Source organism: Dipteris shenzhenensis, chromosome 13 (assembly GCF_047967505.1).
Source record: "Dipteris shenzhenensis isolate YYH24624 ecotype China chromosome 13, Dip_SZ_1.0, whole genome shotgun sequence".
Classification (NCBI taxonomy): domain Eukaryota; kingdom Viridiplantae; phylum Streptophyta; class Polypodiopsida; order Gleicheniales; family Dipteridaceae; genus Dipteris; species Dipteris shenzhenensis.
The window spans coordinates 8,883,616-8,905,423 of NC_141608.1; the positions used below are offsets into that span (position 1 = coordinate 8,883,616).

The 21,808-nt window shown below is 47.5% G+C and overlaps 1 protein-coding gene across 1 annotated transcript in view; it reads left to right on the forward strand.

Moving 5' to 3' along the window:
• NDC1 (NAD(P)H dehydrogenase C1) overlaps positions 1-19,267 on the forward strand; it is a 73,756-nt gene extending 54,489 nt beyond the window's left edge. Inside the window, exons 6-11 of the mRNA XM_087383652.1 lie at positions 1,456-1,549; positions 1,736-1,951; positions 17,650-18,036; positions 18,329-18,405; positions 18,620-18,723; positions 18,882-19,267. Coding sequence (XP_087239778.1) covers positions 1,456-1,549; positions 1,736-1,951; positions 17,650-18,036; positions 18,329-18,405; positions 18,620-18,723; positions 18,882-19,024 — 1,021 coding nt within the window. The 3' untranslated portion in view covers positions 19,025-19,267. The remainder of the gene's footprint in view (positions 1-1,455; positions 1,550-1,735; positions 1,952-17,649; positions 18,037-18,328; positions 18,406-18,619; positions 18,724-18,881) is intronic.
• The last annotated feature ends 2,541 nt before the right edge of the window (positions 19,268-21,808 follow it).

Below are 21,808 nucleotides of genomic sequence, written 5' to 3' on the forward strand. Positions count from 1 at the left end.
AGAGGCCATCACTCTTGTGGGTCACTAATGCCCATAACCCCAAGCAAGGGGGTCCACCCTCAAATGCTAGACCTAGTCCCCATTGTCCGTAACTGAACAGTAGGAAAACATTTCATTTCTTAATAAGCATACTATTGAAAAACAAAAAGAAATAGTACCAAGCAAGTGGATACATGTTGAAGCAGGATGACAAGTGCTAGTCGCGGGACAATCAGCGGATTGTTGTGTGGCGACACTAAACTATAGTAGGAGCTATAGCAGAAATGGTGAGGCTGAACTACAACAAACTTGAGCTAAAGCAGCTGCAATTGGGAGCAAGTGCATCGGGGGAGGCAGGTTGGATCACACAATGTGCTCTGATACCACTATTGGATGCAGGGAGCAATGGAAGGAAGATGGAATGCAAGAGAGGAGACAACAAGCTGAAAGCAATGGAGTGTACTTGAAAATAGATAATGAGAAATTACAAATGAAGGGTTATGTAGACCCAAGTACACCCTACTGTCCTAGGTGGACCAAGTGTCCTACCTAATGTAGTAGGTGTCCAAAGTGGACTAGAAGTCCTAACTGGCCTACCAGGCCATATTAGGGCTAAGTGGCAACAAAAGAGGGAAAATGGAAGTGGCATGATGGTCTGGCTGATTCGAGGAGATCAAAAGGGGAACAAGAAGCAAGGGAGAGTAGGAGTTGTAAAGGCAAGAAGGGGGAAAGGGTGACTAGGGAGTTTGACAGGATGGAGACAAATAGTGGGTGGTTGTAATGTTAGCGAAGTTTCTTTTGTGTATTACAAAACTAGATGTCTTCAAGTGTTGGTCTTTACCATATGCCTCTTTATGAGATCAAGAGGCATGCCTAGGAATACCATAATAATCAGAAAACAAATTAGGTTTTTTCTAAGTTTATACATGCCCAATATCTCAAAAGTTTGTCACTGTAAGTGCGAAACTTTCCTGTTCAGGGGCCTCACAAGATTGTTTAGAAGGTACTATGGAATGTTTCCCCATCTTAGAAGCCTATCTTCAAGATGACAATCCTGAGGTTAATCTGACTTCTTATGGGATCAGAAGTGAAATACAGAATGTTCTAGGTTTGATCTAATTTGTAGATGATCTATCTCTCTTGCCATTTCTTTTAATAATTGTCAGGTCTTCTTTCAACAAATGCATGGACTGTTTTCCTCAAGTAGAGCAAAGTAACTGACCTGAAATCAAGATATAGAAAATCAGAACCCTCTGTAGTGTTTGCTTTAACTTCAGATTTGTGTCTTTCAATTTTATGATTCGGAATGCTTGAGTTGATTCGTTGTGTGTGGAAGAGGCATTGGTAATTATGCAGCTGAGTTTTGGAAATGCATATATTTTTATTTAACTAGTTATGGCTGTCCAGTCAAAATTATATACGAGAATGAGTAATATACTCAGGTTTGAATCTCTGATGAATTGGTGGATCAGTCAGGCTGGTGTTGGCTTTGGGTGCTGAAAGCAAGAGGGACATTGTACCAGGGGCTGTGGAATATGCACTGCCATTTTCATCACTGGAAGATGTTCTTGTTAGTGCTTTAATTCCCTCACACTTTTGTGTTTTTTTTCCCTGGCAATACCATTGTTGTTGAATGCCTATGAACCCTGGAATGCATAAATCATGTATATCCTAGTGAAAGTGTTCCGCTTTTAGCATTAACACATGGTCTAGAGCCTGAAAATTATTGGATTGTGCATGTGAGATATGATGGCAGGAAGTGGACAAAAGGTTGAAAAAGCTAGAGCGAGAGAAATTTGGGATGGAAAAGTCTCAAATCCAAATTGTTGTTGTTGGGGCGGGCTACTGTGGAGTGGAGCTGGCTGCAACTTTGGCGGAAAGGCTTGGGGAACGGGGTAAGGTGCAGGTGGTTGATGTTACCTCAGATATCTGTCCTTCTGCACCAGCTGGAAATCGAGAAGCTGCTTACAAGGTAAAATTTTGGTATAACTTTTGTCTGATATAGAGCCACTGTATGCAAAATTGGATACCACCAGTTTTTTGTTAAAATGACTCCATTAGCGGGTTATTCATGGAATACTTTTTAATTGTAGTTTTCATAACTCAACATTGAAAAGTCGCCAAGAAAATGAAGCATTATATCTTTATTTGCTTTGTTTCTTATCATCAGTTAGCAATGGAGTATGCTGCATCCCATCTATAAGCTTGAATTTTAACCGTTTGAAGAGTATGTGGAAAAAGAGAACAGAAAGCATCCATTCACATATCATCCAAGAGGAGTAAGGTTTAAAAGCGATAGCACTTCCACAAGACACGGTGTGAATATGGCCCACCCAATTCAAGGGTTGATTACCAAAAGTATTTTTCTAGCTATTGCATGTAAAGGAGATGCAAACCAACTTCAGATTTTGAACAGGACTCTAGCAATCTCTAGTGCCCAGGCACAGCTCCAAAGAGTATGCACAACATTGTCTTAGATGACACTGCCTCCCTGCGAGCTGGGCGCCCCCCCTGTGGCCCCCTGGCCTGCTCTGGTCTTTTGTCCTGCCTGCTGGTCGACCGCGCGCTACCCCAGGACTCCAAGTTGGGGCGCGATGGGCTTGCGACACCCCCCCTGCGACATCGACGCCACAGCTCACTGCACGGCACCGCACGGGCTGTGGCCTCCGTTCAGCTTGCCTCTCAAGGGTGTGCTCCAGCCCGCGGACCTTGATCAGCAGCTAGGCACTGCTCCCGCGATTGAAGACCGCCCCCAGCTCGTTCGCCTTCGCTGCATTGCAGTGAAAGGTGAGTCTGTCGCCACAGCACTCGGGCTGTGGCCGCCACGTACAGCAGCCCGCCTTCCAAGGGCTGGCTGTAGACAGGTCTTGTGCCCCTCCAGGTACCGCTCCAGTGCCCAAGCTCGCCTCAAAACGTCGACCAGCCAGCATTTCCATCAGCGCATCAAGTGGCCTTCTTCAGTGTCCTATCCCCCTACCGCTTTTGGCGCTGGGACTGGTGAAAGTGTTCAGCTAGCCATTCATTCGAAGTTACAGCCAGTCCTTTGTTGAAGTTCGAGCCTCGAAACAGCTCTTGTTCCTTCCACTCCCATCCTGGTTTTGAGAGCTTGATCTTGCTTGTGCAAGCATCTTTGCAAGGCTCCCTTTCAATCTTCCTCTACTAAACCACCTCCAAGTTTTCTCCTATCCAAAGTTCAGCTAGAGGCTCTTCTTGGGTGGTTGCATGTTCGTTGCTTTCTTGGCGGACCTTTTCCTCACAGGCTCTCTCCTTCCCTCTTTTCACCCTCTTCTTCCCAATTCCCGCCATTCAGCGGGAGGTGCAGTTTACTGCTTATCCTAGTGACTCCGCTCTTTGATAGCGTGCTCTGGCTCTCGTGGAGAGGAGCCCCGTTCTCTTGGGCCCTCACTTGGTTTATCTCATCCCTTGGTACCATGGATTTACGGTGGACGAGATGGACTCGACTCACCATGTCCCCTCTTTTCCTGTGACGCTCCACTTCCCGGGGCTTGCAAGGGGAATACAAGTCCATCCTCCCTTCCATAGGGCGGGCCTTTGGCACAGTTTAGAGTACCCCTCAGTCTACCAAGGTAGTGTTTGAGGTATAGGCAGAAGGGACACCTAGCCAGAGATTGTACGAGAGGACTGAGTAGGGTGCATCCCTCCTCACAGGAATCACGAGGGCAGCATAGTGACATGAGAGAGGGTGGGACTTGGAGGCTACCTGCCCTTCCCCATCAATCCCCTCTCCCTCCTCACAGACAGCAGCAGCCTCGCTCAGGGCCGTCTCCTCAGGCACCACTCTAGGCCCAACGTTGGGCTCCTATTTCGTGGGTAAGGGGAAGGCATAAGCTTCTATGCCTACCTCTCCCAGGTTGCAGCCCACTCAGGATATAGCCTCTTCTCACAAGTCCGAGAAGAGGGCCTCCAAGATTGAGCCCTCAGACCTTCACATGTGAGCGGGCCAGCCATTGTCGAGGGAGTTTTGGCGACTGGGTCCCTGGAACTATTTGGGGATCCCGGGATACGTACCCTATGCCCTTGGAGCTGATCATTCCGATTCTACTGCCCCAAAAAGGGGGCATTAGTGCAGTGGGCTCCCGCACTCGTCCAGTCTGGATCTTCCATTTCGCCTCCACCGGGATGGAGAAGTGGGCCTTAGAGATTTTTGATGAGATGATGGAACATCAGGTATACGAGACGATGGACGAGTGGATGGGACCTCAGGGTATGGATCTCTGGTTGGCCCATGGTTTTTTTTTTTTTGTGCAAAAAGTAGTGCTAGTTATATTGCTTGAAAACGAGAGTACAAGAGGGCCTAAAGGCTAGCGGGCTGTAATCACAAAACGGATACAGCCCGTGGTAACGGAATACTAATTACAAGCCTCTCAAGGCATAATCATCGGCGTGTGGACAAACAGCCATGGTGGGGGGGAGTAATGCCACTGAAGACTCTGAGCAGAGTGCTGGAAGAACAGCTCTCGATGGTCCCAGTCGCGAAGGAAGCACCGTCTCTTCTCCTTCCCTACCCGGGACTCCCCGTGAATCTGATCCCACTAACCCTTGAGCGTGTGAATGATCGTGCTCCAAATGTCCGCTAGGGTCTGGGTAGCAGAAGAAGCCTGATCTCCTAAGGTCTGCGCGCATCTGGAAGTCCAGATATGCCAGCCTACAATACTCCCTATGATCTCCCAAACTGGGTGCCGAGTCATTGCTCCTGCATCTGTCTCTGTTAGATGCCAAGGGAAGCTGTCCATGTATGCCCAGGTGGCCTGCGTGATGAAGAAAATTGGATCCTGCCTAGAGAACTCATAAGCCAAGTGATGTCCCATCTCGGTGCTGCACCAGCAAACGGCTCCCCAAGTGACCGGTCCTAGCTCGGGTGCAGCCCTCGCTAAGATCCCCATGACTCCCTTCCACACTGTCTGAGCATGCGAGTAGCTCCAAAGGCAGTGCTTCAGGGACGACTCCTCCTGAAAACACATCTGGCAGTGCCCCTCCTGCCCCATCTGCCTCAGCCAGTTGCCAACTGGTAGCCCCTTGTGGGCCACCATCCAAAGAAAGTAAGAGATCTTCCTCGGCCGCCAGCTTGCCCAAAGAGTCTTCCAGAATGTGCGAAGAAAAACCAGAGATATCCCTTGGGCATACCAACTATGTGCATGTGTGGGTAGCCTGCGTTGGAGAGCCCCAAGAGCACGCCTACTAGTACGCGCACTGTATGAGAAGAAGGGGGTAGGGTTCTCTGAGGTCTCCAGTGGTGGCCAGCGCCACTCCCCTGGGTCCCACTCCACCTCTGTCAAGGAGCGGCCCTCCCAAATCTAGAGTCTCCAAACCTGGTCCTGCATAATCAGGGGGTCTATATGCCACGTTTTCCCTTGCAGCCCTATGATGCGAAGGCGCTGCCAGGGAAGTTGGGGGTCGATCACGGCCTCTCTGCTCTGGAGACGGCTACCATCAGCGACGGAGAAGAAGTGAATCGAGGAGTCCGAGAAAAGGCCTGCAACCACCAAAGGAATGCCACGGGGTGTGAACTGCCCTAGCCACCTCTCATCTCCCGGGAGGAGCTGTCTGGTGATCATGGGAATCCTCCAACCTGCAGGAATGGCAGCATCGATCTCTGCTCGCCGAGCCTGGATCCCACGTGCCGTACCTACTGCTGCTGCCAGCTCGCCTGGGCTCAACTGGCTATAGACGTCCCTCCAAACCCGGAGCGAGCGCGCAGGCCCACGCGCCCAGAGCACCCATGGGATATGGGATCTCTCTCCAAGCTGGCAACCTGTATCATCTGTCATCTGGCTGCTCCAGATCAGGGGCTTTATGTCTATCTCCTCTCGCCAGCTGGGGGGAACCTGAGAGAGGCTGTGTCGCAACTTCCTCCAGACCGAGACGAGGCTACGGAGGAAGGGGGAACGGGGTTGAGTTAGTGGGGCAGAAGAGAAAATCCACTGGATAGACGGCTGCCAATCACCCCCTCGCTGGGGGATACACGCGCTGAGACCATGCTGAAGCAAGAGCTTCCACGTCTGCCCTCCTGGGGTCAGACCGCGGATGACTAACTTGCCAAGTAATGCCTGACTCTGCAGTTCTGGATCTATGATGCCAAGACCCCGCCCTCTGTCTGGGGGAGAATGACCGTCTGCCAGGCGACCCCGGCTCTGGTGGTGCCGGAACCATTTGAGCCAGACCAAAGAAAGTTCCGCACCAGTCTCCTCAGCTGGGCTACACACGATCTCGAGAAACACCAGCAAGATGCCACGTACCAAGCGGTGGCAAGAAGGACCTGATTGACCACAAGGGCCCTGCCTGCCAAAGATAGCCGAGCCGTGCTCCAGAAGGTTAGCTTCCGTCGTATGGAGACTAGGACCGGTAAGAACTGCTGAGCCGGCGTGATATCCAGACCTACCTGGAATCCCAAGTAACGTGTCGTCTGTCCTCTAGGGATCCAGCGAAACCCCAGGAAAATACCCCAGTGTGAGCTGGCTCTCGGATCCATAAGAAAACCAACTGACTTATGCCAGTTGATTTTCGCCCCAGCGGCTAGGCAAAAAACCTCTAAAGACAGTCTCACTCGCTCCAGTGACTCGATATCATCCTGCACATACAGGGCCGTGTCGTCTGCATACTCGGAGTCCAGAAGTTCTGCATCGTCCCGAATAGGGAGGCGCATCCCTCGAAGACCAGTGGTACGGCTCATAGGAAGTGAGTCCTGGCCTCCGCAAAAAATAGGAAGAGGTAGGGCGCAAGCGGGCAGCCCTGACGCACCGAGCGCTCGAGGGTGAATCTCTCCCCCATCCTGCCGCTAATGATAACCCGGCTGGAGGCCGACATGTAGAGACTAGCAATAGCTCTGATCCACTCGTCCGGAAAACCGAACTGAGAGAGTGTACCTTCCAAGAAGGACCAGTCTACCTTGTCGTACGCCTTCTCAAAGTCAAGGAGTATGGCAAGGTGCTGGCCACTGTGCTGGGCCCACTCCGTCGCCTCTGAGAATGTGAAAATGTTGTCCGAAATGCTACGATCTTGGACAAAACCAGTCTGGGTGTCATGGATCAAGTCATGTAGCAGGGGGCGGATGCGGCTACTGATCATCTTGGCGAGGATTTTGTAGGCAGTCGGGAGGAGGGTGATAGGGCGCCAGTGTCTGATCTCCTGACGGTCCCCCCCTTTGGGGATGAGGCAAATCAAGCCTGTCGCAAGGCTCTCTGGCATCTGTCCGCTAGAGAAGATATGCTGGAAGGCTGCGCGCAAGGGCTGGTGGACGTGCTCCCAAAAGGTGGTGAAGAAAGCTCTAGAGAGCCCATCCTCACCTGGGCATTTCTGCCCATCAATAGCGCTCACCGCATCCTGCATCTCTGCCACGGTGAAAGGGGCGAGAAGGGTTTCACTCATGCTAGGCTGCACGAGCGACAGTGTATACCTCCACACCTCCTCCCTGCAACGGCGGGCACGAGGGTCTGGGGGCTCCTGCTGGAACAGGGATCTGTAGAAATCTGTCGCCAAGTCCCGGACCTCGTCTGGATCTGTCCTGACACTACCATCCTGCGCTCTAAGAGATCGGAGCTGTTCCCCTGCTGACCTCTGGCCATGAGTCTTGAACAATTCTCTGCACATCTTGTCGCCTTTCCTAGCCCAAAAGGACTTGGAAGCATGAAACGAGAACTTTGAGCGTCGCTGAGTGATCTCCTCTAGCATGGCTCGGGCTCTAACCTCCTGTAGTATGAGCTCCTCAGAGCCTGGAGAAGACTGCCGCATCCGCTGTATCGAGGCAAGATCTCGTCTGAGACCCCTCTCCTTCGCCCACCACTGCTGCCTGACCTGAATCGCCTCCTGCTGACAGATGAGACTAGACTCGGCAAGAACCTGAGCTACCTGAGCTGCCATATCCCCCATGGGGTCCCAATCCTGCTCCCACAGGTCCACTATCCTGCTGCGAACCGCTGCTCTGGAGTAGATGGAGTCTGGGATCCGGCATGAGCGTGGAGGTAAGGTTGGCCCATGGTAGCTCATCATATTTTCAGCTTGGCTTTTCTCCAGTAAAGCCTGCATCAAGCTTGGTTGTAGCCGTGATCTGCCTACCTACAGAGACAATTTTTTCATAGCTTCGCTATTGGGTGCTTCAGCGATGCACCGACCTGTTTGGCATAGATGTTTCTTTCATGCAGTATTGGGCTCAAAGAGTGGGGATTGAGCCAGTGGCTACGTTGGTTTGCACCGCACAGATACCAATTATTCGCCTTCTGAACCCTCGGGAAAGTCACTAAAATCCAGCTTCCTTGAGCAGGCTCCTACACATAGGGGAGCGTTGTTCACTACCGTCCCATCTTCATGAGTTTGATGGTGGTGAGTTGGAATGTGCGCGGGCTTCATGACCGTGCACGAAGCCAATTGCAATACCTGATTTTACGTCACGAACTATAGCGAGCTCTAGTAGGCAGGTCAGTTGATCTTCTCTTGATTCAGGAGCATATGTTCTCAGCAACAGACGTGGCACGCCGTCACTACCTTCTCCCTGGGCGAGGCCCAGAGATCTGGTCCCTAGCAATTGGTAGGAGCGGTGGGGTTTGCATTTCAGTATCGTAGGTGCTGGCCCCAGAGATTTTTGCACAAGGTGAGCTCATTCCATGCCACGGAGTTTGGATGGGTCTTCAGGCAGGAGAGGCATGGATTGGTATCCTGAACGTGTAGCACCGCTTGGCTTTTTGGCGGCGGTTGCCTCCTAGAGATGGACTTATGGATTGTTGGGGGTGATTTCAACAACCTTGAGTTCATAGAGGATAAGCAGGGAGGAGCCTCTTTCGCAGAGATGCCAGTAGGGGAGAAGAGCACCTGGGAGCAGTTTATTTTTGCGGTTAGCGGCAGGGATCCTTGGTGGGAGCCAGAGTTTACCAGACTTCCATGCAGCCTGCGCTTTTCCTTTGGCCAGAGACAAAAGGATGGACTGCTAGAGCATGTGGACAAATTTTATATTGGCGATTGGGCTTTACTCTGTGGCGGGGCCATCGGCATTCTAGCAGGTACCACGATGTCAAACCACTGCTAGCAGTTCTCCATGTCAAGCAGCCCCGCTGTGGACTCCCCCAAAAGGGGGTCCGCATACCAGACGGTCTCTTACAGTAGGACGTTGTCTAGCTGGTGTTGGTAGAGATTTGGAGTCAGCCCGTGGATAGTCCCATCGAGGGGTGGGCGGAGTGGGTGGGCGAGCGGATACAACAGAGTAGTCATGAGCTATAGAGCTAGGCCTTGAGACGACGAGCTGCTCTTCAGGAGCGAGAGCGGGCTATGCGTCAAGATCATGTGTCCGTTGAGAGACTTACGGAGCAGGACCGAGGATCCCCGTGGCTTCGGGACCGCCTGGAGTGCGCACACTTGGAGCTATAGGATCTAGAGGTCTGTAGAGCAGAGTTTTCTTACCACTCTTCTAGGGCCAAGTGGGTCCAACAGGGGGACAGGATGACCCGCCAGTTTTTCTAGGCCACAGGACCACGGTCAGCATTGCTACAATGTCTTAGGGACTCCCAGGGACATATGCACTCAGACCCACAGGAGATCCTTGAGATGACTACATCCTTCTATAGCCAATTTTCCCAGTCGGAGGAGGCCTCGGCTACCACTCTTCTGGCTAGAGAGGCAGTTTGGGAGCAGTTCCCCACAGTTGTCTCACCAAGCCTTAGCAGACAATTGGAGTTGTGGGAGGCCCTACAGGCTATTCCAGTTCAGAACTGCCCTAGAGAGGATGGTTTGACCCCGACCTTCTTTCGCTGCTTTTGGCAGCACGTCTCCACCACATTTTAGTTAGCCTATCAGGAGATCTTTGACTCAGGACTTCTTCCCCATTCCCTGAGTTGAGGTTGGATATGCCTGATTCCGAAGGGGGGGGATAGAGCAAATATTCAACAGTGGAGACCAATCACTCTTCTAGACACAGCTTACAAGACCTTGGCTAAGGTCTTGAGTCTGCACCTGACCCCACCTTCCGGATATCATTCATGAGACGTAGACCGATTTTGTCTAGGAGCACATCATCCGAGATAATATCTTCACTTTCTGGGAGGCAGTTGACTGGGCCAGGGAGGAGGCATAGCCTCTTGCTATCCTTCTCCTTAATTTTGAGAAGGCTTATGACAAAGTTGAGTGGTCCTTCCTGGAGGGGACTATGCAGAGACTTGGCTTTTTAGAGAGGTGTATTTGAGGGATCTCAGCTCTATATGCAGGCAGCTCCAGCCAGGTGATCATCGGAGGCCATTGTCACGAGGACGTGAAATTATGGAACTTTTGTTTTGTGACTCTGGTAATTTGCACATGACTGCCTTGAGCCTCTGGGGCACGAGGGTCCGGCCATGTGTGCGGGACTTGGGGAATTAAAATTCCCTAGTGGGCCCTTGGAAATTGTGAAGGGCGCCCAGTTACTAGGCAATTAATTCCTAGGGCCAAAGTGTGCAATAGGAGGCCCAAAAGAGTGGTGCAATAAAAAATTGGTAATTTTAGCACAGAACTCCAAAAAGAGCAGAGAGCCCTGTTTTTGGGGGCAAAAGGAGCCAAATCATCAGTTGCGAGCTGCCAGATCCAAATCACCATCTGCCAAGAGCATCCAAAGCCTGCCAGGGGAAATCGCCATCAGCCAGGGCCAGTTCCAATGCATCTAGGGCTTGCCAGAAGAAATCGCACTTGATCCAGGAGCCTGTTGCAGATTGTCATTTCAGCCAAGGTGTCTTCTTCAGATTGCGATTTGATCTCCAGGCTCTCAGGGCTGTGCTAGGTGACTGCGACTTGTTCCAGGTGATTCTAAGTTGTATAGGTTGTTGTAGAAGATTGTGATTTGCTTATTCAGGCTTTGCAGGGAACTTGCGATCTGATTTTTGGAGCTTTCTGGGTGTTGCTGCTGATTTTGGTAACTTTCCAGGCGTGGGTGTTCTCTTCTAAGTTGCTTTTGGGGGCTGTGCCAGAGCTGAATCAGCTTTTCTCTGCAGGATCTAGGGTTTTCCAGCTCGAGTGACCTATCTTCTGTGGACTCTGGGTAGAAGAAGGCTTGCTTTTGTCTGCTTTTGCTGCTCCTTGATTGGTTGCTGGCTAGTTATTGCGTTTGGGTTTCTTTCCTCGCAAAGAAAGGTTGATTTATGCTATTGGGCAGTGGCCAAAGAGACTATAGATTGAGGCAACTTGTTTGGAATTGTTGTGTTGATTGATTGCACCAGAGTTTGGCTTGTCTTGCAGTTGTTCAGCCGTGAATGGCTGGTTGGGCACTTGTGCAATCGCAGGTGTGGCATAGACAGTGGATGCTTTTGGGGTCTCTGTTGCATTCTTTGGTTGGCTGAGGACAGAGGGTTGTCTAGTAATTGGATGCCATTTAACCGTTTGAAGTTGAGCAAGGAAATACAGGGTGGGATGGACGGGGAGTCTGCGTGGTTTGCTTGTGGTGCAGCTTCCCAGAGACCTTTGTAATCAGCCGCTTGACTTCAAATGAATGTTAAATGAATACCGCAAGGGCTGCCAATCAGTGTCACAAGAAACGTTTCTAGAAACGCGTTTTGAGAAACGTTTCTAGATTTTGACAGACGTTTCGTCTAGAAACGTGTAAAATTAGTGTATTTTATATAAAATATTTTATATAAATAATAAAAATAGTGTATTTTTTATTTAAAAACTTTCAAAAAAACTTTCACGTTTCTTAGAAACGTTTCTTCACATTTCTAATGCCCGAAACGCGTTTTCTGGTGACAGAGGTGCCAATGTTTGGGGCCAATCGGTGTCCTTATATCTGAGTAGGAGCACTCTAGCTCCCTTGTGATCTAATATGTGCATAATTATTTGTCAATTTACTGTGTATGTTGTAATTAAGTGGATCCTACTACCCTTTACGTTGTTAAGGCTAGTTTCAGCCATACAAGCGAGATCTTCCCACTCAGTGAGACAAGGATGTCCCTTGGCTCCTTATCTTTTTCTTTTTGTGGTGGAAGCCCTGGGCTATGTTCTGCATTCTCAGACACTTGGCCTTACAGGGATGAGGTTGCTAATCCGACAGGAGGAGGAGCTCACTAACCATAGTTAGTGGACTAACTGCGGTTAGGGGGAAAAACCTCTTAAAGAGGGAAAAGTGCCCCTAACTAGCTTATTAAATTACATTGGTCACTGCTGAATTATATCTATAATTCTAACAGGTAGAAGAGTGAGTTTAGAGGTTATGGGGAGAAAATTTTAAAATCAGTCCTTCAGGGGATTTAGTTCTATTTGAAATCAATACCAGTGCATTTCTTTCCATTGTTTGTGGAAGCAAAACTGATGCTTCGTCTCTACTTTCTACATTCTTTTTTCTAACAGAATTTTTTTGTTTCACTATGTAGGTGGAAGCCTTCTTTGCTATTGACAGTCTAGGTCCCAATGTAGAGATGAACTTGGTGAACCAGCATTTGCAGGAAGCTCCTTGATTCGGAGTTTGCAGATGATATAGTGCGATAGCTAGTCTAGAGTGGGTCAGAGGTGCGTTATCCATTTATTGCGAGGCCTCCGGAGCTCGCATAAATTGGACCAAATCTGTTGGCTTCTTCACAGGCATGGAGGAGAGGCAAGAGGTTCGAGGCTGGGGCATAGATTTTGGATTTCGATGGATCTCGAAAGGAGAGACGGCCAGATACCTGGGATGTCAGGTGGGCATCGATGTGGCAGAGCAACAGTTCAGCCTGGTTCTGGAGAGTGCTCGGCAAAAGCTCCTGTACTAGAGCTCCGTGAAACTCTCTCTTGCAGGTCGTGCTCTAGTGGTGAACCAGGTCCTCCTTGCCACATCTTGGTACATCGCTTCTTGTTGGTGCTTTCACCGAGGCTGCATGGGGCAGCTATGCCGATTGGTTTGGAACTTCCTTTGGTCGGGATCGGATGGCACCGGCAACACCAGAGTCAGGGTGGCTTGGCAGACAATGATTTTGCCCGAGGCACAAGGTGGACTTGGCATTATCGATCTTGAGATGCAGAGTAGAGCCCTCTTGGGCAAGCTGATAGTGCAAGGCCTCACCCCGGGGGTGGAACTTTGGAAGCTTCTACTACAGGAGGGGCTTCTTGGGAATTGGGGGCCAATGGCAGTAGTCCTACAGGTGGATTTTCTCCGAGGCTCCGCTGACAAGGAAGGGTTCTCCTCTGATGCGGAGTCTCTATAGAGTGTGGCAGAGATTGGCAAGAGGACTCATCCAAGCTAGGCCGTCTTGCAGAGAGAAGTTTGAGAGACATGTGCTAATTGGCACCCGGAGGTCAGAGACTCGGAGGGCGCATGCTTGGGCAGCGGACTCATGTCGGATGGGCACAATGGGACAGTGGACCGGCCAGATCTTTTGGGTCGTGGAGACGGCTTCCCAGAGAGATAGAGGCTCGTAGACAAGCTCTCTCTTACCTTTGAGGAGCAGGCACCAGGATATAGGAGATTGAGGAGGCGATCCCGGACTCTTGTGGGAGGGATTACGGAGCCCTTGGCTATTGTTGGTCAGGACAATTTTCACGGACAGGAGTACAGCTCCGGATACGCTCCTTCGAGAGACTCTTGGCTTCCCCCAGTCTTGCTTTTACTGAGTGGGACCGGGAGGATCTTTGCAGGCTGAGTCGGAGATGGAGGAGGTGACAGAGGTGGACTTAGAGGACGAGTGTCAGAGGGTCAGGATAGTGGGCGCTTGGGCAGGGCATGGTACATTGACCCTTCCATAGTCTTATCGAGCCCAGAGGGATCAGTATGGCGCTTATGGATTTGGGAGGGCAGACCTTTATGTGACTTTCAGCGGGACCCAAGGGAGTGGTTGTGGCCAAGTCGCATCAGACACTCAGACCGGCTGGAGGAGGTCTCTTTCTTCTCGTACACTACTCGTATTGGGCGCCGTTTACAGCTTGAGGCAGCAGCATGGTTGAAGACTTCTTAGGCCTTTTCTTCTTCTTTGGGCAATCTCTTGACAAATGCCCAAAGGTCGTGCAAATCTAACACTAATCCTGTCAGCCCGCGATCTGGGCTCTCTATCGAGGTAGAGAGATATCCGGACACTAGAGTATAACGTGGTCATCTAAACAGTTAACAAGGCTCACTATACTCAGGCGGGAGGTGATGGAACTTGGAGTAGGTTACAATTATGAACAACCATACAAACAGTTGCATGAACAACTAGAAGGCACTCCCACCCACCCACCCTTCATCTATTGATCAGAGGAGAACACCAAAATGTGATGTATTAAGAATGCAAGAGTTGTGTTACAAAGAATAACCAAAACGAGAAATATATCATAACCCTTATGCAAACTTCAGAGGAAAAACCTCTAACTTGAGGAAAAATTGTCCCAAAGGTGTGCACACTACTCATAATGTAACAAAAATGGGATTGGAAGCACTGACGCTCAAGTTTTGTAACCAAAATGGGATTGGAAGCACTGACTCATAATGTAACAAAAATGGGATTGGAAGCACTGACGCTGCGGCATATCACCCACTTAGTCAAGCCTACATAGTTGGTCTCATCATGAAGATTGGGCTTGAAAAGAAAACTCCCAAGCACCTATAAGATGCAACAATCTCTATTGTTGCCCTGTCCAAAAGTGAAGAGCTATCGATGGGTGGCTACCCAAGGTGTGTTGAGATTATAACCTTGGTTTTCCGAAGTTTGACTATTCTCTAGGAGAACAACAAAATTTGTCCCTTGATCCCTACACCCTTCCACACAATACATAAACGTTAGGCCTAGAACAAACATTTTATCCTAAGTTTGCTAGTGCCATAACTCATGCAAGACAACTCTTGGATTAAACCCCAAATGAAAGCAATGGTTAGGTCTCTGAACATTCAATACCTGGAGTGCATGTGAGTTAACAAGGTAATCTAAAATCTAGGACGACGCTAAAAAGATATGTGGCTCCCTGTATTACGTCTGCCTTAAGGGATAGCTATAAAAAATCTTGTAATACTTGAAAGGTGTAAAAAATTTTACCGAGTATGGAAACCTGCGGATGTGCGAAGTTCTGGTATGAAATGTTGATAATCTAAGATCAGGTGGAAGGTGATTCGGTAAAATTGAACAAGCTTAATAGTCTGAAATAATTCTACTCAGTTTCCAACATCTTGCCACCTGGTGTGATTTCATGAACACTGTAAAAAGTGTTAGATGTGCTACCCTTGCAAGGTTCCACCACTACAGTTGGATGGTGGAAACCTTACGTGAAAAGCTTGGAAAGAGATCTGGGTAACAAGTGAAGACCAATGCATTGGATTTGTAGAAGCAAACCAGCTGGTGTGTGAAGTTCTATAACAAGAATCGACTCTGAAACTCCCACGTGTGATCAGTAAGCATGTGCACAAATATTATATGAATGAGTAGATAATTCAAAGTGAAATTTGTATAACTATGGAATTGCAAGTTCGGTACATGAGAGGAGTGGGAGCCTACATATAGATGGATCGTCACAAAGGTCCCCTTCGTTGGGAAGGCTTCCCGATGAGGCAAAATTGGGTGAGGTTCGAATGTGTCTTTTGACAGGTCTTATCAGGGCCAGCCCACAGTGCAGAGAGGATATTGCACGTGAGTTGATTATTTGGCAGCCAGAGGTCCAAGGTCTAGAGAGTTTCATGTGAGGGCATAAGATGGACATTGGCTGGGCATAGAGGGATGGTGGCCCATCCCAGGTCTATGGAGACATGAAGATGCCTACTATAACAGCCAGAGCTGCATCTCAGTACGTTGGTGCACATGAGGGGACCGTGATATCAGATTTAGGAGATAGAGACAGCCATTCTAGAGGCCTAGAGAGAGAAGCAATTCTTGTCCTCCTCCTCTGAGTCTGAGCTAACTCCTGAAGATTAGGATGGGAGATACTGGCCTTGACATGTATAGGTTCTCAATGTTTTCAAGCCACGTTGGATACTGTAGCCTCATCAAATAGTACAACCATGATCTCTTGGTTCCATCATTGCCTCTGCCTCCATCTCTGCCTCTTCCCCTCCAAGCTAAAACTGCCACCCTGTGGCGTGAGCAATTAACCCATAGATGTATGGTCTGAAGCTCCCCATGAAGTTGTGCATGTATGTCCTCATCGTCAGCTATAATTCAGCTTAAGTAGGCAGCTATTTTTATCTGGATTGTTGTGAAACCAAGTTACCATTTGGCAATTGTTAAGACTCAACTTGTTGTAAAGCATCATCATCATGAATGAACATTTGAGTCTTGACTCATACCCCAAGTCTCACGATTCATGAATTGGAAGCTTACGACAAGCTGTTGGATAAGTCTCGAATTTGCATGGAAGTACACCAACTGCTCCAGTTGTCTTGTGCTCAACGGTTTTTTATCTTTGTTTAAGCTGAGTAGGAACTCCAGTTCCCCTCACATGCCCTTATTGAACACTCCTATTGGTTGCAATTGCAATTTGCAACTTGGCAACAAGAGGGATCATGGAATAAATGTTATCAATGATCAAATTCAATTCCTTAACCAATAAAATCATTTGTAGAATTGTGGACACCAAATAAGGTCACATTTGTGATAAAATCCTAGAGCTAAATCCCTCTCCCAAGGAGTAGAATAGACGTATGTCTCCTAGTACTCAAGGGTATTCTTTTCCCTTTTAGATGTGGATTTAAAGAATACGCAATCAATGTTCTGATATCCAGTGATCTCCATGGGCATCTCAGAGATTCTCTAAATATAAGCATCTCTGTCCAAAAACAATGCTGGCTTATTGGACAAGTCAATAGGATAATGCATTTGTGGTGTGGGCCCATGGATGAGTCTCTGCATCCACTAGAGATCTCATTTCTTCCAAGCTACATAAATTTATTCAATCTTGCTGAAATGCCATTAAAGAAAACCGGCTGATAAGGCTGGAGGAGTTTGTTTACAAAGGGGTGGATTTATTAGCCAAGTTCAAAGAGCCATTGTGTTATATTCATATAGCCTCTCTTCACTACAAAATCTGTTTTCTGATTTTATTTTGATTTTTTAATGACAGCTAGATCCAAATCTGTCTTTCTGAATCTCTTTACTTCACATAACAAATCATGATTTCCGAGGATTGGAGTTTCGAATTTGTAGCAAACATAGAAGGTTCTTGAGATAACAAAAAGCGTATCATGACTCACATCCCACATGAGTGGCAAATTTTGTGTGCTGTTTCTTTAAGTTACGGGGTGTGAACTAACTGTGTCCAATACACTTGAAGTGCATAATAGTCACTACATCGTTTTAATTTTTTGCGAAATGCCTTGCGGGAAGAATCTTCGTGTGTACCTCAACTTCATGCTTTGCTGTAGAAACTTGGAAATACAAGTCTTCACTATAACTTAGCTAATTCAAGCTGACATTTCTCAGCACTAAGAAGATCTAAGTTAGCAATCTCGTTACAAAATTTGGCTAGTTCAGATGACATTTCACTTTACTTTGAATCTGTGAGCTTTAGTTAAGAGGACCTTAACATGCAGATGTCCTTACTATGTTTTTGTGTACAAACATGTACGTGTGTATAGAGTTGGTCACGGGCAACCACTTTGAAGTACTTTGATCTATGAATGCACGTTTTAATTATACTTGCTTGAGTTGAATTGTGCATATCTGCATTTGCAAATCTAGGCCTGTAAGCATGCCTCATATTATTGGATGCAGAGCGAGGAGTTTTGAGTGGGGGAAGAAGACATCTATGATGGATTCATCAATTCTTGTTGTGCAGGTGCTCTCATCCAAGCATGTTGAGCTCATTCTAGGTTTCCTTGCAAGCAGTATTAGGAAAGCATCTTTGGAGCAAGACGGTTCTGCAGAGCAGTCCCAAGTGAGCCCTTACGTACTTGACCTAAGGCCTGCAAATAAGACGTCAAAACGTTCTGGGCTGTATACTGTCACGTTACAGGCTGATTTAATTCTTTGGACCGTCGGAAGCAGACCATGCATACCTCCTGAGGCTCCAAGTGCAGGCATTCAACCCTTTCCATTGAATGGGCGTGGGCAAGTGGAGACTGATGAGAATTTAAGAGTAAAAGGGCATCCAAGAATTTTTGCAGTCGGTGACTCTGCTAGCCTTAGGGATAGTTCAGGCAGGCCACTGCCAACCACAGCTCAGGTAAGGGGCTGTATACCCTGCATTGTCTTCATCTTCAAATTCGTGCATTTGATATGCCATTGGGAAGATTGAGTTGCTTCTGTGTCGCTTCCCTCATTTCGTAGGCTTAATGTCTGCTGTCATTGTGCCATTTTTTGTTGCCTCATATTTTCCTTTGAACTTTTGTTGCAGCTTGCTGAAAACCTGTTTTTATCACATTTTTTATGATACATTTAACCTATATTGCAGGTTTCAAGTAAATCCTCCTTTATTAAAAGGTATTGAAGTTGCAACTTGAAAGTTTTCATTACAGGTGGCGTTTCAGGAGGCAGATTATGCTGGATGGAATTTATGGGCTGCAATCAATGGCAGACCTTTGCTACCTTTCAGGTTACATGCTCCCCATTTATTTATTCTTCTGGATCTGTCCCTTGTCATCCTTCGGGTTGAAGGATGGGAATGAAAGATTCCAAACTTACTTAAAATAGAGCTGCTGATGTTTGAGTGTCTTTTAGATGCTAATCTAAGTCGTGGACAATAGAAGACTAGAATTGTATTTCTGAAACAGAATATTCTAATGAGCTGCTTATTTTATAAGTTGCAGGTATCAAAATCTAGGAGAAATGATGACACTTGGGAAGAATGATGCTGCTGTGACTTTGAGCTTTATTGATGGCCTTACATTGGATGGACCGCTTGGTCACACAGGTAAGCAGGATTAGAAAGTTTAACTGGGATGTCGGCAAATTATAAAGATGAATCACCTTACACTTAAGAAACTAGTTTGATATTTGTATTCTTTGGTTGGAGAAGCAGTAATAATGTTATCTCCTGGTAATTTTATGCATGTTCCAAAAAATTGACAGCTCGGAAACTAGCGTACCTGTACCGCCTTCCAACAAACGAACACAGATTGAAAGTTGGTCTCAGCTGGTTTACAAAGTCAGCAATGGATGCAGTGGCTTCGGTGCAAGACACTATAACACAATTAGTGGCCAGTTCAAGCTAGTGCTGGTTAAAAAGTTTCAGCTGCAGCATGTCCATCAGGAGATGAAAGTCTCTGGTGATAGTGAAGCCTCCTTGTATATGACAAATACTAGCTTGAATTCCTGTCTATTCATTCTAAATACAGATTTTAATTTGTTGTATTCTTTTGTCATTGTTAAAAGTTGTCTGATAAAAGCAGCATATTGGATACTGCAATAATTTTGTGAGGTTAAGAGTCGCCTTGTGGGAAACAGACGTTTTTGGAAGACAGAAAGGTAAAATAATCTAGTAAAACTTCTAGCTCAAGTCGCTTGAAGATTTAGAGAAACCTTTGTCAAGTGTTCTTAGAGTATTGTTTGAGTCTTCATTTATAACAAGCTTGCTGATTTGTGCTAATGGTTTAATAAGGCATCAGCAAAGAGCCCTCTAACCAATGGTTTAAATATACGTAAAAGATCTATTTTGGACCATCACTTAGAAGTCATTACAACCTTTGCCCTTTACAATAAAGGTTGTTATACTTTTTCACCTACTTCACCAAGCTGGGACATGGGCATTGTTAAGGGGACTTGTATGGAGAATTTATATTCAACAATCTCTTACTCCTTGGGATATTATTGTTTCTTAGTATGCCAATACTAGTAAAAAGAGAAGGAAATGGCCTTGCAACTGGGTCTTGCAAAGAAATGAATTAATTGCTTTCTTTAATTGTAACCTTGCAATGTCTTCATTAGAAACCCAACCCATATATTCTCATTCTAAAAAACCTCACATGTCTGGCAAGGCTGTTTGTCTCTATTACTGCCAATCATGGCTCATTGAAATGTTCCATAAGTATATACATAAAGCATGAAAACTTTGTAGGTCATCAACTCTACCCATAGTTGCTTCTAAAATATTAAAAGAAACAAAGACCATGCCCGTGTAATGATATTAATGAGGAGTTCTCTCTCTCTCTCTCTCTCTCTCTCTCTCTCTCCAAAATTGATCGACTTTAGGAGTACAATTGACAACTTAATATAATAACAAAATTGAGCTCCGCTTGCACCCGTGGGCTTGCTCCAGGCTCCCGCACCACATCTACGGGCCTTTTCCAAGCCGTTGCACCGTGTGTGACACCCCCCTCGTGGTATGGGACATTGCAGCTAGATCCTTTCCCATGACAAGATTTACAACACATCCCTCAGTTGGGGTGATGCCTCAGAATCCGTGGTATGATGACGAGTGCAGACAAATGAGATCTTACCTTACACGTGAGCAAGCCTTGGCCCATCTTATAGCACATGAGGCGCAATGGATTACACGACAACTGACACGTCATAAGAGGCGAGCTTTCCTCACACACAAGATGGAGGAGGTGGTGATCCGATCCTTTCGAAGAGGAGATCCTACCATTGGATGGGGGCTCTTATCCAAAGGGAGGTCGCCTATTCTCATCACAGATCCAAGGGTTTGGCACACCTATGTGAGCTCACTCTATGATGTCCCGATGTAGACACGACCTAATATGTTGTCCATGCCCACCAAGCCCACCACATGTTGGTTGTTCACTACAGAGAATGTACAGGGCGCACTTCGTCGGCTCCATAATCGGAGAGCTCAAGATCATGAGGGACTATGGACAGAGTATTTCGTACATGGACAGGAGGTTTTAGCTCTGATTTTAGCAAAGATGTTCAACCACGTTGTATGCCACGATTTCCCATCAACTTAGAGCACTACGACGAATGTGCCAATGCACAAAGCGGGAGACCCCATTGACATTGGGTAATTATCACATCCTTATAATTGGCCACACTCTGGCCAACATCTATGGGTCGATACTCGAGAGGGAGATCAACAGTCACACATAGCCATATGGGCAGTAGGCTCTAGGATAAGCAAGCTTCTGATGATAGCACTCCACCCTTGACCACATCTTCGCTTTGAGGGCTATCATCGAGGAGGCAAAATCGAGGTGCTAGAAAGTCTATGCTTGCTTTGTAGACTTCCGGAAGGCCTTCGACACTATCCCATGCTCCCATATGATCGGGAGGCTTCAAGAGATGGAGATCCGAGAGGTCCTAATTTGGGGGGTGATGAGTCTATACAAGTTTGTCAAAGGGACAGTTCTAGCCCTAGGAGGTATATCAGATAGGGTTGAGAACACCATTGGGGTGAAGCAAGAATGCCCTCTTTTATCGACCGTCTTTGGGCTCTACATTGATGAGATCACATCCTTTATTGACCGCCTAGGAGGCGAAGGATCACTACTGGCCGACTTGATGATACAGATATTGCTATATGCAGATGACATAGTCCTTCTATCATCTGCACAGAGGGGATGTAGAAGCATCTGGAGGCACTAGAGGTGTTCTGCAAGGAGAGAGACTTGACAGTCAACCTTGGGAAGACCAAGGTCATGATCTTCAAGACCTCTTATGCTGTGCTACACCGACATCACTTCACTTACCGAGGTGAGCCAGTAGAGATAGTGCAGTCCTACACATACTTGGGGGCAGTCCTCACAGGGTCAATTTACAAGATGATACATGTAAACAAATCCTAGACTCACATGTGGACCTATGTGGACAGGGAGCCTTGGCTCGATTAGAGAGGTAGTACTTTTATGCTCACTTTCAAGACCCATTGACAAAGGGCTTGCTTTTCGACACCCTAGTGAGGCCGACTTCCATGTACACAACACCTTTCTAGGGGAGTGGCCACTCGGCAGCAAAGTGGAAGAGATTTGAGCAGCTACAAGTGGTTATGGGCTCGAGGATAACTCGAAGTAGCCCTCAGTCCCACATCAGATAGAACAAGCAAA